The sequence below is a fragment of the Amaranthus tricolor genome, chromosome 6, assembly GCF_026212465.1.
Source record: "Amaranthus tricolor cultivar Red isolate AtriRed21 chromosome 6, ASM2621246v1, whole genome shotgun sequence".
NCBI classification, from domain to species: Eukaryota; Viridiplantae; Streptophyta; class Magnoliopsida; order Caryophyllales; family Amaranthaceae; genus Amaranthus; species Amaranthus tricolor.
Window position 1 is genome coordinate 29761391 of NC_080052.1, and position 13501 is coordinate 29774891.

General features: G+C 30.0%; 1 protein-coding gene across 1 annotated transcript; it reads right to left on the reverse strand.

Annotated features, from left to right (window-relative positions):
• Positions 1-1875: 1875 nt before the first annotated feature.
• Positions 1876-5629, reverse strand: LOC130815494 (uncharacterized). The gene is made up of 2 exons (XM_057681983.1): positions 5055-5629; positions 1876-2384 (listed from the first exon to the last, which is right to left on the reverse strand). Exons 1-2 carry the CDS (start codon positions 5325-5327, stop codon positions 2205-2207), a joined length of 453 nt encoding a protein of 150 aa, XP_057537966.1. The 5' UTR covers positions 5328-5629; the 3' UTR covers positions 1876-2204.
• Positions 5630-13501: the final 7872 nt, after the last annotated feature.

A 13501-nucleotide genomic window follows, 5' to 3' on the forward strand; every position in this document is an offset into this window, starting at 1 on the left:
TCTTAATTACTTGCATTTTTTAGAGATTATGAGTATGTTTAATATGTTCGACTGTATAAGACCTTAAAAATTAAAGGCCTTAATATTATATTCCGTGATATATATTAAGTGTTAAATAATATAAAATTTTTAGAAAAATATCATACTTTTTTAAAAATGCATGAGGACTTCAAAAAATTTGTGAATTTTTACTACACCTATGATTATTATCTATTTTATCCATTTTAAATAATAGGTGAAAAATTAATGAGGTAATGAATGAAAGTAAAAACATTTCAAAAAAAAGTAATGAATAAATTAGAGAATTATTGCGTTGATTTTTGCCAAAAGAAAACTAAAATAGTACAGATATTGTAGAAATAACCAAAATAGATAATGAGTGTAAATATTATAAAATAGAGTACATATTAGATTAAAGTGGAAAAAAATATGTAGATAAGCATTTTTAAAAAAAATGATAATGTTACAAATAAAAGAGAAAACTAAAATGCAAATATTATGAATATTGGCAAACTCGAGTATTATCCAAACAAGAAATTGTTTTAAAGTTTCCTCCTTTCCTTTCCATCTCGTCACTCTCTCCCCTTTCCTTTTGCCTTTTGATTTCTAAAATATTATCCAAATGGCATAAATGAATTTTAAGACATTGGCAAATTATATTTAGGTTGCTTAGTTACTTTCTATTTAGCAATTTTAAGAAACTTGTGTGGTTGTGCAGGAGTTTAGATCACACTAGTGGAAGGACTACCTCACGTTCTCGGGTCGTGGACGATTGATCTCTATAACGCTTTCCATCTAGGTATTTTAAGTGTCTTTTGCACTTTCTCCTTTCTTCACCGAAACAATAAGAAAGGCTTATGATTTTTGGTTCTAAATTTCATTTTATAAAATGTTGAAAACTTATATTGGAATGGGAAGAAAATATTGGCACCCATCAACCTATTTAGCAGTGATACTTAAGGGTCGCTTGGATTGAATATAAATATCTAAAGACTAAATAATTATAGACAAAGTAGGAAAACAAAGTTAATTAGATAGAAGTTTAAAGAAATTTGACTATTAAAAAGATGCAAGAATTGGTTAGAAGGTAATGAAAATAGATAAAACAATAATTATTTCCCTCATACTGATGGTATAAATTTATCCTAAGGAAGGGTGGTGGGGGAATACTTTACTCCAAATGAGAAAAATCATTATCCTTTTTTACTCATCTTTTTTTACTTTATTTTTATTCTACATCTTTCACAAGTATTTCAATTATTTCAATTGTACCTTCACCTACCTTTATTTCACTTGTTTGATTTTTTTTACTCTCTTAAATACTTATACTCAATGGAAGCGACCACTAATACACTGAAGACAAAAAAACATGACATTTATTGCCATTGATAAGCAATACCATGTCGTCGTCAACAAACAAGTCTTTCATTTCTACTTCTATTATATAGTCCCCACCTTCATTAATAACAAGTAGGAGTAATACTTGTCTATGAATATGAGATATTGAAATATTGTATGTTAGGTCAAATTTGTCATGCGACAAGATCTTCATTAAAAGCAGTCAATTCGGTGATTGAGTATATAATGTAAGGGAAGGTCTAAGTAAATAAGTGTGATTTGTGAGGTAATAAATCACTTTTATGTGTTAGGATTTGATAAGTTGAGAATTTTATAATTTTAATTTACCTTTTTAAATTTTGTTTATTTTACTATTATTTTTTTGTCTTTTTATGGAGATTTAAAAATAACTCTGATTAATTAGGTATTTTTGCATAATATAATCTGATATCACATTTATCAGCTTAAATTGATTGTATAGGATATGTTGAATGTCAACTATCAACTTAATATTTTAATTAAATTTTAGATTTTTTTTGATATGACTTTAGAAGTCAATGTGACGAACACTTAGGGATTTGATCTTTAATCTGTGCTCACAATATTCAATTACATATTCCAATATTTTTTTTACAAGGGATTTCAATCTGATTTGCAATCGCATCCATTCCTACGAACTTGATCGAGTATCGTACTACCAGTAATTCTAATCCCTCCATTCTCGCAGCGATGAGGCGAGTTTGCCCAAAGGAGCTAAATGCTCTATGTACAAATGGCTAAAAAAACCCAAATCTTCATATTTAAGCAATAAAAAGTATGTTTTTGAGTGAGCTCTTGCATCAACATGTTACGTTCTATTCGATCTCTTACATGAAATGCCGCATACTTCTACTAGCGCTTTGAGGTGTATTTGGCGGTATTTTGAACTTACCGGGTGGCCATTGGATACGGTCAGCAGGACACGGTAGAGGAACTGGATGAGCAATGAAGGTCGGAATGTCTTCTCCAGGCATCAGCACGGGGAGCTCTTGCGAGTAGACGGTCATCTGAGGACGATAACAAAGACATAGTTTAGTGTTTACGACACCAACATTGATATTTTCGTTTCTGACTACCGTACAAATATTGCAGAACCGACAGTAACAAAAAAACTAGCATAATTTACCAAAATACGATCAAAGAGTGTGTACTTAATGTTTCGGACATCAGTAGACACACGGAATGCACATGCCGAAAAGTGTCCAAGACAAACATGCCGAGAGATTTTAGCTTGTACAGTAACTTAAGGTGTATGAGGATTTGGTACCAACATGTAAGCGAAAGTATTAGATGCTAAAACCTTATTCCAACAATAATGGGGTGGGCTAAATGAATCAGAACAAATCAATATGGGAAACCGTCACTAATAAAGAGTATTCATAATTCGGCCCTACCTGATACTAATCTACAATTCTACGGTTGATAGATTACATTGCGAACTTGAAACTACTAAATGCACAAAAATTAGATTTATTTCCTTCTAAGGCAAATTGCGAAAAGACGAGGGTTACCGACTTGCTTAATAAGATTGAAGGTGACACAACAAAACAATGTTGATGACAAATTTATTTGCTACACTGTGAGTGAGACAAGGCAGACAAGAATGAAAACAATGATTTGCTCTTCTCGATGGGATTACATTAACAATAAATAAAAAGCTCAAAAGAAGACAACAAGGCTTGTCTATGAAGAAAAGAAATTTATTGTAAAAACTAAGAAGATATAAGTATGGTGGGACATCAAATTATATGCATAAGGGTATCCATGGGCCAAATCAATGCCATATTGGGAGAGATTTTAGCCTTGATTTGGCAAGCATTAGTATCATGGCCCTTGGGCTGTTAGCAACCTAAACATCTAGCAGACAAGAGGTTGGTTGAACCATTGACACTCGAGAAAATCCAAAAGACAAGCTCACTTCACATGTGGGGATTTTGACAATTTAGAATTGCAATGAAGAAAGAGGATCTATAAGTGCTAACTTCCGTGCAAAAGGGGTTTTACTAGGGGAGAATTCAGGATAACAGTATAAGGTGGTCTAAAAACTGATCTCTTCATGTGTACTCAACCAACTTGGTTGCTTTTTTCGTGTTATATATTACACAATTCAATATTAGTTAATCTGAAATCAAATGACTCCAGACATGGCTAGGCAAGCTCGGGCCTAGATTCTTCCTTGGGTACTATTCTTTTGCAAAACCAAATTATAGGTACACATTCTAGCTATAATCAATATATGATGCATAAAATTTGCGTAATATAATGTGTCAACGTAAGGCCTCCTTAATTCTTTATATAATGCATGATGTTGGATCCCAATTCAGATCATATAGCAAAATCTCGGATGTCATCACAAAGTTTTCACAATCAATGCGGATAGTTCTATGATTATTGTGGTTCATACTAGCAACATGGTGATGTGGCAAATATTTTGCGCTATGATTCGGATTGAGCCACATTCTTGTCCTATTCTAGTAATCATACAATAAGCCAACTACAAGGCCTCTAAAGACCACAACAACAAAAATGTTGCAAAGGTCTATGATCCTAAGTCAAGGAGTTCATTTAAGATTTTGACCAGAAGAAATTATGGAAGTGTCATATTTCAGTTAGTGATGGACCATAAAAAGTAAAATCCATGAAAATTGAATTATCGCTTTCTTCTTTCAATATGTTTCTTTCCCCTTCTTTAAAGACAATCATTAGTCTAAATGATAAGATTACTACTACTATGTTATCAATATGACTATGAATATGATAAGGGTCCTTTCATGATTATGGAAATGAAAGATACATTCATGGAGGAGCTCTAATTTGAGAGGCCAAGAACACGAGGCAAATACTCCACAAACATAAAGGTTGCTCTTTTAAGCAAGAGGTAAACCAAAAATTCTCCAAGGATTCCCATAACTTTTTATCCTTAAAAGTAGTAGGGGGCAGAGCTATTAGTAGACGAGCAAGGTTGGCCATAACCCATCTAAAAAAGGACTCGTCGGGCAACATAATCAAACTGGTCAAATACCCTATACTTCTGGCAATTTTGGATCACTCGCCTAAAAATCTTTTTGTAATGTTGATATTGAAATTTTCGACATTTAATCCAAACCAAAAGTCTTGATTTCGCCTCTGACTATGGAATAATAATAGCTAGCAATACAATAAAAGGAGAAAAGAGGCAATAAAAATGCTTAAAAAAAATAATTAAAAGAAATTGAAGCAAAATTCAGAAATTCTTAGCACATCACTCTTAATTTTCAAAGATCCATGAAAATAATGTAATGCATGAAATCTTCCCATTAAATGACCAAACTGAAAGAAATTTTCAGAAACCTAAAAGATTAAAGCACACTAAAAAAAAGAATCACATTCATACTCACACATAAACATTAAAGCTGCTAACTTTCTGAAGCAAACAGAATTACTTAAACAGTAGAGACCAATTACAGAATGAGATAAAAGTAGATGCAAAAAAATCCCAGAATTAAAAGGGCACTACCTAATACTCATACTCACCAACTAAAAGAGATAAACTTTACAACACACAAAATGATTTACCTAAAAAAAGTGCACAAATTGAGTAAATTACACTTCAACTATTCTCAGCAAAACTCCATTAAGTAAAAAGATGAAATAGTTAATAAAATTTGGTCAAAAAAGCTGAAAAAGGAAAGACTAACCTTGGGAGAAGGGTAACCAAATTTTGGATAAAAACCCATTTGGGATTCAATATCTTGATGAGTAGAAGTTGAAATTTCAGGTGAATTAGGTCTAAGAAACCTCTCAAAAATGGCCATAACAAGGAACATTGAAATAAGAACAGCAGTTGCAACAAACCCAAATGAAACTGCATTTACTGAACCATCAAAATGACTCCAATGCACATCTGATCTCTCTAAATCCATTGTAGGGGACCCACTTGGTTGCCATCTCCAATTATCTCCTTCCCCCATTTCAGATTGTTAGCTTAAACCCACTAAATAGTATTAAAAAAATAAAAAAGTTTCACCTTTTTTGGTCTAAAGACTAAAATCTAGTTTTTGTTCTTGGAGAAATGAGCTAATAAATGTAAAATCAAAAATGGTTTGAAATTATGATGATGGTGTTGAGAAATATGGAATTAATTCTTCAAAGGTTCAGATGTTTTTGTTTTGTTTTATGTAGTATAGTGAGGTGAAAGACTGAGAAGTGAGAAGGGAGAAAAAAGGTGCTGTTAATTAAAGGTAGGTGCCTGGAAATGGGAAGTGAGAACAGAGATGTGGACCTATAAATGGTCTTCATTTGGTCTTTTACCTTTCTTTAATAATCTTCATTTGATAGAGTCGCTCCACTGTAATAGAAATCACTTTATAATAAGATGTTTATATTTTTAATTTTTTTTAATTTGTATTAATTGGGCTAAATATATTTAATGTGCTTATTGGATAGACCATTTATCACAACAATTTGTGTATAAGAAGACCTAATTATTTCTCTATTCCTATGTGTACAAAGAGTTCTTAACTAGATGAGTTAGCTGATTTGACCAACTAGAATTATTTGCATTTAGCCGTTTAAGTTAGTTATTTTAAAAATTTTAATATAAATTAATTGTTGAATAAAAAATGCTTTTAAAAAATAAATTAAAAAGTCATAAGTCAATTTAAATATATCTATAATAACTTTTTAAATTTACCTTAAAACTTTTTTTTATCAAACACTTTTACCAAGCACAGCTAGAGTTGATGCAATCGTGCGCACCCCTCTTCTACAAAAATTTTTTCATTTAATAAAAAATTTGTTCTTTGTTATAATTTATTTTTGAGGTTCATTGATTTGTGCTTCATAATTTTCCAATGTAAATATATATATGCTTGAAGATCTCAAGTTGAATACTTGAGCTAGTTTTAGTGATACTATTATATCACTAATCCTTTTTATTTGTTAATAGAAAATGCAATTTGATATAAGGCAAAAATGGATTATACCAAATTATGGAAAAAACGGTGCATTTATTTGAAAAATTAGATCGAGTTTGAAAATGAGATTAAAGAGAAACTGTATCTTACTACTATTAAAATGAAGAATATAAAAATTTAAACAAAAAATATTATAAAATTAAAATTATAGTGTTTTTTAGACAAAAATAAGATATAATTACGATCAATTTTATATATATAGAAGCATCATTATTATGATTAAAAAAAAAAACAAAAACATCATTATTAAGTTTAATCTAACTTAACAGTGGTAATTACTCCTAGTAATTAGTAGTTAAGTTAGTGAGAGTAGCTTCCCCAAAGAACCAATAATTGCCCTTAAAATTGTAGACAAGTGAGGGCAATCTGGTGTGAGGTCATTTATCTACATAAATCTGTTAAGTTCAAGCGTGCACCATGGGTCACGTGTATGTCATCTTTTCTACACATGACTTCTACTCTTCACTCTCTTAATACTTCTTGCGCTTTTTTCTCTTTCTATTTCTTTTAACTTTTTTATTTTTTAACAATAATAACGATAATACTACTTCGTACCGGTTATTTAGCCTTATTGTTAATAACGCAGAGATTAAGAGATTGAGTATAATATATTAGATTAAAGTAATAGTGTATTTAGAAATTAGAGAAAATACATAATAAAAAATGATGGGGTTATATTTAAAAATAGAAATTGAATAATTTATGGTGGCAAAATAAATATGAAAAATGGGATAAATAGTTAAGTGGGACGGAGGAAGTAAAAACAAAATAATTAATTTATTTGGAAAAATTACTTTAAATGACATAAATTTTTATTGATTTCCTTACAACAATATTAACTTTTAACTAATTACTACAAAAAAAAATGACAAGTATCCGATTAAAACCCACCGACTAACCCCAGATATTCGAAAATTACCGACTAACTTTCTAATTGACAGGCGTTAGTTGGAATTTCCGACTAATTGCTACTGAATTAGTTTTTGGTCGGAATTTTAAATTTGGAAAAAAAAGGAAATTTATATCTTAATTTTTTCCTACTAATTTCCGACTGAATATTAGTTGAAAACTTTCCGACCATTTTCCGACCAAAATTCGGTCGGAATTTAGTCGGTAATAAAGACATGATATTTAGGAGTGGGTCTCTCCCTTCCATGCAAAGTATGACAGCTTTTGAATATTGGTATTTAAGTGTAATATTGGTAATAATGACATGGTATTTCCGATTGAATATTGGAATTTAGTCGGTAATATTGGTATTTAGGAATTTTTGAGGTTGATAAATGATAATAAGTTAACTGTAAATAAATTTTATAATAGTGATAAAGAATTTGTGATGTTATTTAAATTTAATTTATTATTACCCGTAACTTAAAATTTTTCATTCGAAGGTAAGATTTTTACAGGAAAAGTTAAATGTGAGATTTTTATAAATTGATTAGCTAAAGATAAAATTTAATTTTAGTATGAATGTGATGAATTTCGAATTTATAATATTTTATAATATACTAACAATGCACCAATACGATACGACTAATAATATTCTAACATGACTAATAATATATACTAAACCTCACCGACTAACTTCTTAGAAATTTTTTTCAACTAATAATATATTAATTATATTACACTAATACGACTAATACGAGTAACAATCTACTAATACAACTAATACGAGTAATAATATACTAATCAACTAATAATAATAATAATATAATAATAATAATAATACACTAATACAACTAATAATAAACTAATACGATTAAGTATATACCATATAACTAATACGAGTAATATATATACTTATACAACTATACTTCCTCCGTTTCACTATACTTGGTATATATATTTGATACACTAAAACGACTAATAATAATGATGATACTAATAATACGACTAATTATATACTAATAATTTAATACACTTATACAACTAATAATGCATTAATACGAGTAGTAATATACTTATACAACTAAAAATAATATAATAATACACAAATACAACTAATACGAGTAATAATATATTATACTAACTAATAATATACTAATACAACTAATAATACTGCACGAATATGACTAATTAAATACTAATAGTACTAAATTACTAATAATACACTAATACGACTAATACTTCACTAATACGACCTTTTTTTTAGTAAACACTAATACGGCTAATAATGCACTAATACGACTAAATAACTAATAAAGTACTAATAATGCACTAATACGACTAATAATAACTAATACGACTAATACGGCTAAATAACTAATAAAGTACTAATAATCCACTAATATGAGTTGAAATATACTTATACAACTAATAATATAATAATACTACACAAATACAACTAATACGAGTAATACACTAAGTGGTAGGAGTGTTATTATATTATAAGTTCAATAACATAGCTCAAAGTATCACTGATCAACACTTGGCCTATTGGTTGGAGCTGGATGTAATATCCATGTTGTTTTGGGTTCAAAACTTCTTCAAGGCATTTATACATAAAGTAGGTGGTGGGTGCCATGTGGGTATGATGTGGCATATCTTTTTCATTCAAATTTTTTTTTCGACCTCCTGAAATTTTTTTTAAAAATTTTTCTTGTCATTTTGGGATAAATTCTAAAATGATATTTTTCGACTAATTTCCGACTATTTAATAGTAGAAAATTAGTCGGAAATTTCCTACTATTTTTTGACTAACTTATTAGTCGTAATTTTCGACTAATTTTCCAACTAACCATGGTTAGTCGGAAATTCCGATTGTTTTCATACTAAAGTGAATTTCCGACCATTCTGAACCGACTACCCCAAAACAGTCAGAATCTGAACCGACTGATTTCCAACTGTTTTGGATGGTCGAAAATTGCTTTTTTTTATGATGCATAATGAATAATATCAACTTTGCGTTTGCATAGAATATGTTTTTTATGGTAGGTTGTTTGAAAAAAAAACAAATGTAATTAGGATGATAGTGTACAAGTTATATCATTTTGTTGGCTAAATAATTAATTGTTACACGTTTGAGAGGTCACATTATAGAAGTACTATTATTACGTAGAATTGAGAGGTAGACGTACAATAGCGACTTCATGAATTCGTGTTAGTGGTTGAGTTCAAAAAGCTTGGATTTCGGGGACATACTTCAACAAAATATCAACAATTGCCCTATTTTGTTTCCCAATATATCCAATAATAATAACATCTGTGAGATCATTAATTAGCCAAACACAATGAATTAATTATCAACTTGGTAATAATCCATTGATATTGCTTATTTGGACAAAAAAATCATACATTTATATTAAATTTTTTACCGCCCGTTTAGTATATGGTAATAAACGGTGGTAATAGAATTGAAAAACTAGTGTAATTTTGATTGAAAAATCTCTTAGTTACCTTGATGGTCATGTTTGTCCAACTTCAATCATCTTATTTTCTTCATAAAATTCATTATTAGGTGGTAATGGAAATTTGTAAACAAAAACAAATTTTTGTGATCAAAGTTCCATTACCATGGGAATGACATAAAACTTTTAATAAAATTTTACACTATAAGTTAATCTTATTACAACTATTTAATACCACTAATCAAACAGACCATTAGGATCTAATCGATTTAATCGGACACATGAGTTAGATTCAATTAAGTCTAAATGTATGTAAAGTATGTCAAAATGAGTTTCAAGTTGTCATGAATCGGTCCCGGATTGGTATAGGGGGGACTAGGGGTAAGTGTGCCGGGTTTTTATTTCAAAACATAAAGATCAAAATCTAGACCAATTGGGTCTCAAAAAATGACACCTTGGTCCTTAAATTTACATTGGCGCAGAGAAGGCTCAATAAGATCTTAAATCTATGATCATATTTATCTCTAGATATAAAATCTATGACCATACTTACTAGGATCGGTAAAAGCTGATCTGACTTGCTAACCTAATTTGAAATCGACTCGAAATTAGCGGGTTTGGGTTTAGATTTTTGACCCAATTAATTAAATGGGTCAATCCAACCTGATCTATTTATTAAATGGGTTAGGGTCAGCTTGAATATTTAAACCCGAAAAAAATCTGTTTAATCCATTTATTAAATGGGTCAGTCAGGTCAGGTCGACCCATATTATATGATGTTAACCCATTAATATTTAACCTAAAACTTCATATTTAATTCTTTACACTTTACTGATTACTCATTAGTCATTCCATTTTCATAAAAGTAAAACCCATTTTGGCATTTCCTCTTCCGTGTTCATTTCATTTTCTGATTTTCATAAAACTCATTTCGGCATTTTCATAAGAATCTTAAGTCCCTAACCCACTATTCTCTTGTTCTTCTATTTCTAGGTATGTTATTTTAGTTTTTTTCTCTCTTGTTCTTCCATTTTCTTTGATTTTTTCGTTTGTTGTTGTTCTTCGATTTTCTTCTGGATTTGATTTTGCTTGTATGTTTTGTTCTGGGTTTTGTTCTTTGATCTTGATAAGAACAAATCCATTTCGGCATTTTGCTATGTCTTGTTTTGGGTTTGTTCTGATTTTGCTATTCTCTAATGTTTTGGTACTCTCTAATGTTTTGGGTTTGTTCTGATTTTGCTATTCTCTAATGTTCTGGATTTGTTCTGATTTTGCTATTCAAGGACTTTGAAGCATGTTTATTATGAAATGTGAATGTTTATGTGTTTAATTTTTAAAATTTGAAAAATTGGGTCACATGACCTGAAGTATATGGGTCAAATGACCTGAAATATATGGGTTCAATGACCTAAAAAACCGATAAAATCAAACAAAAAAAAGCAGGTTGAATGGGTATTTAGCAAGTTGACCCGACTTGATCGGGGTTTCAATTTCTGACCCATTTAATTAAACAGGCCAGGTTCAGGTTAAGGGTCTATTAACCATTTATATATGACCCGAACCTGAAAATGAGCCAACCCGATCTATTTGACACCCCTAAATTACTTACTACTCGCTCCGTTTTCAATTGTTCTTTCCATTCATTCTTTTCGCATATCCCAATGCAAACTTTAGAATCAAATAATATTAATTGAGTTTTTAAAAATTCTAAAAAGTTGATATTTAGATTGTATATATTGAGACGAATCTAACAAGATCCCACATAAAAATGGTTTTTCTTATAGATCGATAAAAAATCATAGTCAAAGTTTAATACTAAAATTCATAAATTTTATTTGAGAAGAATATATGAAAACGGAGGGAGTATTATTAAAAGCAGTTGAAATTTATTATACTTGTATCCATTCAATACTCACAATATCAATATTGATATATATAATTTTTTTTAGGATTATTATCAATGGTACCCTTGTACTATTGAAAAATTACAATGGTACCCTACTGCATTTCAGTGGTACCCCCCAAGTATATGCTAATTACAACCGTGACACTATTAATCAATTTTCCGTTAAGTTGCCGTTAAAACCTAACCATGGTTAGTTTCTTCTTCTTCTTCCCTTTTCTCTTTCATGGCTGCTCTTCTTCCATGGCAGCTCTTCTTCCATGGTTAGTATGGAATTAGTCTTTGAATCTTTGCATTAGAAATACACTTACAAAACCCCACAATTCCTTCTAATTCAGTGTAATCCTAATCCTAATTCGTCCAAGACCAACTGAAATTTAAAACTTTTATTTTTGTTTTTTTAAAATTATATTGGGCATTGAGAAAGTAAGAAAAACACTAGTGAATGAGAGGATGTCGACAATGGCCTCCCTCTAAAAACGCCTCTCTAGTATCTCCATCTTCTTGAATCTTGGCTCCTGCTTGGCTGATTCCAGTTATCGGTTTGTCCTCCAGGCTCCAGGCACCAGGCACTACGCCTCCCTTCATCTTCCTACATTCAAAGTATCAGGTACATTATAATTTCTTTTACCCGATAAACCCATGGAATTTTAATGTTAGATGTTAAATCTTTTTTGAAGTTGGATCTTGCTTATATTGATATAATTTTTCTGAATAATAAAGATCGATGCTTTGATTTCAGATTTTGATTTTTATTAGTTTGTTGATGTTGATAAACCCATGTAATTTTAATTTTTTTTAACGCGATAAACTCATCTGTTCAGCTAGCTTTGGCTTGATATATGAGTTTTTTTTTTTTCTATTCTTCCGGAGTCATATTCAAAGCTTTCGCCTTTTCAAATCAAAGTTTTTTTCTAGAATTTATTCTGAAAAGGTCCTTAATTTTCTATGCCCCCTTCAATTTTGAGCTAATTGAGCAATTTCATATTGTTAATAGCATAATACCAGACATTGATTGGTGTTGAAGTTTTTCTGGTTTTCCTGAATTGGGTCTTAATTCTTTTCTTTTATTAGCAATTTTTAATTGTACCAATGTGTTGATTCAGCTTCTCCTTGGAATTTTGATATCTACTATCTGAGGTTCTGGCTGCCATGGAAGAAGAGCTGCCATGGAAGAAGAGCAGTCATGAAAGAGAAAAGGGAGTCAGAAAAGGGAAGAAGAAGAAGAAACTAACCATGGTTAGGTTAAATTCCAAATTTAACGGACATTTAACGGAAAATTCATCATTAAGGTCACGGTTGTAATTACCATATAATTGGGGGTACCACTGAAATGCAGTTGGGTACCATTGTAATTTTTCAATAGTACAAGGGCACCATTGATAATTTCCCTTTTTTTTATTATTATTTTTTGGATTATAGAATAGGCTGACGAAAAAACGGAACTATTCTTTTTTTGATTTTTACTAATTGCTACGTTAGGCGATATTTTTCTCACAAGATATTTATATTGTAGAAACTTATAAAACCAGAGAAAATATATAATTATTTCAGCTTAAGATGAATAGGATCTAAAATTCGTAAAATTAAGTGTGGTCTCTAATGTTTCCGCAAGCCTTATCTTTTTTAGAAACATACCTGAATTTCACCTTTAATTTCTAGTTAAAGAAACGAGAAATGAGTGATAGTTGTCAAAATTGTCATATTTTAACGATGACGTTAGTAAATAACGGTTAATTGTGAAGTTAATAAATCACTCTTATATGGTAGAATTTAATATAGTAAGAGTTTTGTTATCTTAATTTACTTTTTTTAATTTTATTTATTTTATTATTATAATTTTTATTTTTTAGTGTTAATTTACAAATCACGATTATTGATTATGTATTATTGTATATTAATAGAAAATTCATGTC

Bases quoted from the DNA above. Each gene is read 5' to 3' on its own strand.
- LOC130815494 (XM_057681983.1), bottom strand. From the start codon at position 5,327: ATGGGGGAAGGAGATAATTGGAGATGGCAACCAAGTGGGTCCCCTACA. The intron at 2,385-5,054 runs GTTAGTCTTTCC...TATCGTCCTCAG, and splicing joins TTGGTTACCCTTCTCCCAAG to ATGACCGTCTACTCGCAAGA.